The sequence below is a fragment of the Eucyclogobius newberryi genome, unplaced genomic scaffold, assembly GCF_026437365.1.
Source record: "Eucyclogobius newberryi isolate DKJ021-1_F unplaced genomic scaffold, fEucNew1.0.hap1 SCAF_21, whole genome shotgun sequence".
NCBI lineage: Eukaryota > Metazoa > Chordata > Actinopteri > Gobiiformes > Gobiidae > Eucyclogobius > Eucyclogobius newberryi.
The window spans coordinates 28,042,649-28,046,278 of record NW_027315846.1 but is presented as its reverse complement, the minus strand read 5'-3'; the positions used below and the strand labels follow the sequence as shown (position 1 = coordinate 28,046,278).

Genomic DNA, 3,630 nt, shown 5'->3' with positions numbered 1-3,630 from the left:
CCAGAAGGGAATTTATATAATTTGCTTTATCATCTGAAATTTAAAATAAAAGCATTTTTATAACAGGATTCAAATGTTGATTGAATTTGGTCTTGTTTGGTTAAGATTTTATCACTTTGCCTGTCCTGTATTTTAAAAATTGTTCTTTCAGCTTGTTGTTTTTTAAGTTTCCAAGATATTAATTTAGAAAATGTTGATCCATTCTCATAATATCTTTGTTTAGTAAAGAGCATTTTCTTAACTATTCTTTGTAAAGTCAGTCGTTAATTTCTCCTCCTAGCTTTTTAATTTCTTGTAGCAATTCAGGACACCCCTTTTTGGCACGCTATCCTCCAACAATTAAATTTTTTCTTGTAGATCTTTTAGGTTTTTCCCCCTTTGTTACTCTTTTCCTCCTCCTTGAACCGTCACCTCAATGTGGTGGTTTGGGTGCCAGAATGATCCCAGGAGCTATGTTGTCGGGGGTTTAAACCCATGGTAGGGCCTCCCAAGGCAAACAGGATCCTAGGGGATTGGTCGGACTAGTTCAGAAGCCCCTTTTGAACAAAAAAATCAAGGCCAGTTACGTCGCCCGGATTGGCGTTACCGGCCTCGGGTGGCCTGGCCTTTCCTCGCAGTGCCCAGCCTAAACAAGTGACGTGGGACCGTCCTCTCGTGGGCCCACCACCTGCAGGATGCTCCTAAGGGTCTGGTGCAGAGAGATCTGGGAGGCAGTCAACAGCAGCGGCCTCGACGACCAGATCTTCGGACACAGAAACTAACTCTGGGGACATGGAACGTCACCTCGCTGGGGGGAAAGAGCCTAAGCTTGTGCTGGAGGTTCAGCAGTACCGATTAGATAGATAGATAGTCGGCCTCACCTCCATGTACAGTTTGGGCTCTGGAACCCATCTCCTGGAGAGTGGCTGGACGCTCCACTTCTCTGGTGTTGTCCGTGGGGAGAGGCGGGGGGCTGGTGTGGGCTTATTGTCTTGGACACTCGGGTGAAGAGAGGGGCGGAGCTGTCAACTTATCACCACCTGGTGGTGAGTTGGAGCCGCTGGCGGAGGAGGAAGCCGGACAGACTTGGCAGACCCAAGCGCATTGTGAGGATCTGTTGGGAACGTCTTGCAGAGCCCTCTGTCAGTAGGGTCTTCAACTCACACCTCCGGAAGAGCTTCTCCAATATCCTGGGGGAGGCTGGGGACATTGAGTCCGAGTGGACCATGTTCTCGACCTCGATTGTCAATGCACCGGCTCAAAGCTGTGGTTGCAAGGTCTCCGGTGCCTGTCGTGGCGGCAACCCCCGAACTCGGTGGTGGACACCGGAAGTAAGGGATGCCGTCAGACTGAAGAAGGAGGCCTATCAGGCCACTCTGGCTTGTAGGACTCCTGAGGCCGTTGACGGGTACTGGTGGCCCAGGCGTGTCTAAGCGCATTGATCTATCATGATATAGTTCCCTATATGTGTTCAAACTACAGAGGGATCACACTCTTAAGCCTACCCGGTAAGGTCTATTCCAGGTACTGGAGAGGAGAATCTGACCAATAGTCGAACCTCGGATTCAGGAAGAGCAGAGTGTTTTTTTTTTGCAGCTCTATACTCTCATCGGGTGCTCGAGGGTTCATGGGGTTTGCTCAACCAGTCCACATGTGCTTCATGGATCTGGAGAACACCCGTGTCCCTCGGGGTGTCCTTTGGAGAGTGCTTCGGGAGTACGGGGTCTGGGGCCCTTTGCTCAGGGCTGTCCGGTCCCTGTATGGCCGGAGCAGGAGCTGTGTTCATTGCCGGCAGTAAGTCATCTGCTGTTTGCAGACGATGTTGTCCTGATGGCTCCATCAAACCCGGACCTGCAACATGCACTGGGACGGTTTGAGCCGAGTGTGAAGAGTGTCTGGGATGAGAATCAGCTCCTCCAAATCCGAGGCCATGGTTCAAAATCGGAAAAGATAAGATAAGATAAGATATTCCTTTATTGTCCCACATGGGGACTTGTCCTCTCCAGGTGGGTGGGGAGTCCTTGTCCTCTCCTGGTGGGTGGGGTGTCCTTGCCCCAAGTGGAGGAGTTCAAGTATCTTGGGGTCTTGTTCACGAGTGATGAAGGATGGAGTGTGAGATTGACAGTTGGATCGGTGCAGCGGCTGCAGTGATGCAGTCGCTGTATCGGACAGTTGTGGTGAAGAAGGACTGGATATTTGACCTCATTAATTTCCCACAAATCCAATCTCCCACATTTGGCACATGGATGAGTCGATGTATTTAGTCACAGAGTTTATGTCCTAAAGCAGACGCCAACATGGAGCAGAAAGTCTGATGTTGAAAATAAATAAATCATGTCATTAGTCTCTTGAAGAAATGTATCTAAATCTGCTCTTAAAACACATAACTTTGCATTGGGTTTCAACAACTTGTGTTTGTAATTATATTTGTGCTTATCTAGTATATAGTATAGTTTGTTTTCCATGATTTATGCATTTGAAGCACTTTGGGCATAAATGTTGGGTATGTTAGATGGATTCAGGCCTTTGTTTAATAAGAAGTAGTTTGTTTAAGTCATGTTGGTGCTCAAGTCGAACCAGGAAGTTCAATTTTAAAGTTTATAAAACGATCAAACGGGACAAAGAGGCAAAATGTTTATCTGAGGACTTCTTCCATGCAGCATCCCGGGCCAATCAGCGCTGGGGATGCTCTGTGTCTGGCCCAATCCCGGCTCTGCGCGAGGCAGTGGGCGTGTCCGTGAGCTTCGCTTATAAAGACCCACTGCACGCGCTTCTGACAGACACACGCGCAGCCGCCGAACACACAGGACATACAGGACGTATAGGACGCATAGGACGCACAGGACGTACACTCTCCCGTCCTCTCCCGTGGGAACATGAAAGCGCTGAGCCCCGTGCGCGCCGTGCGGAGCTGCTACCGGTCCGTGTGCTGCGTGTCGGAGCAGAGCCTGAGCATCAGCCGCAGCAGCCGGAGCTCCGGGGCCAGCTCCGGGGCCAGCCCCGGGGCCAGCCCTGGGGCCAGCTCCGGGGCCAGCCCCGGGGCCAGCTCCGGGGCCGCGCTGTGTGACATGAACGACTGTTACTCCCGGCTCAAGGCGCTGGTGCCCAGCATCCCGCAGGACACGTCCGTGAGCCCGGTGGAAATCCTGCAGCACGTCATTGACTACATCTGTGACCTGCAGGTCGCACTGGACGCGGAGGACACGCTGCGGGTCAAGCAGGTCAAGCAGGTGAAGCGTCAACCAATTTCAAACCAAAGATCACTCTCTGTTGGTTCAGAAAAGTCCTCCTGTTGCTCAGGACAGAGTGTGGACAATACGTAACTTATGTTCACTTTCACCGGCAGCGAAGCGGAACGCTAATGTTTTAAATCTTGAAGGAAAAAAAAGGAACAATTCTGAAATTCAAGTGTAAAATATTCTATTCTTTGAAAATATACAGTTTCTAGTCTCAGAAATAGTATTTGAGCTGCACAAAAGTATTATTTGTGGTATCTACAGTAATATGTATAGTACGTCCAGTAAAAAATCTGGATTTGGCCCTCTTCATCATTATGTCATAACGTCATAATGTTATAATGTCATAACGTCATAATGTTATAATGTCATAACGTCATATGTTATAATGTCATAACGTCATATGTTATAATGT

At 49.1% G+C, this 3,630-nt stretch overlaps 1 protein-coding gene across 1 annotated transcript; it reads left to right on the top strand.

Moving 5' to 3' along the window:
• Window positions 1-2,812: 2,812 nt before the first annotated feature.
• id3 (inhibitor of DNA binding 3) lies at window positions 2,813-3,317 on the top strand. The gene has a single exon (XM_072457805.1). It carries the CDS (start codon window positions 2,856-2,858, stop codon window positions 3,300-3,302), a length of 447 nt encoding a protein of 148 aa, XP_072313906.1. The 5' UTR covers window positions 2,813-2,855; the 3' UTR covers window positions 3,303-3,317.
• Window positions 3,318-3,630: the final 313 nt, after the last annotated feature.

What these genes read in the sequence shown, in the direction of transcription:
- id3 (XM_072457805.1), top strand. Translation starts at nt 2,856, where the DNA reads ATGAAAGCGCTGAGCCCCGTGCGCGCCGTGCGGAGCTGCTACCGGTCC.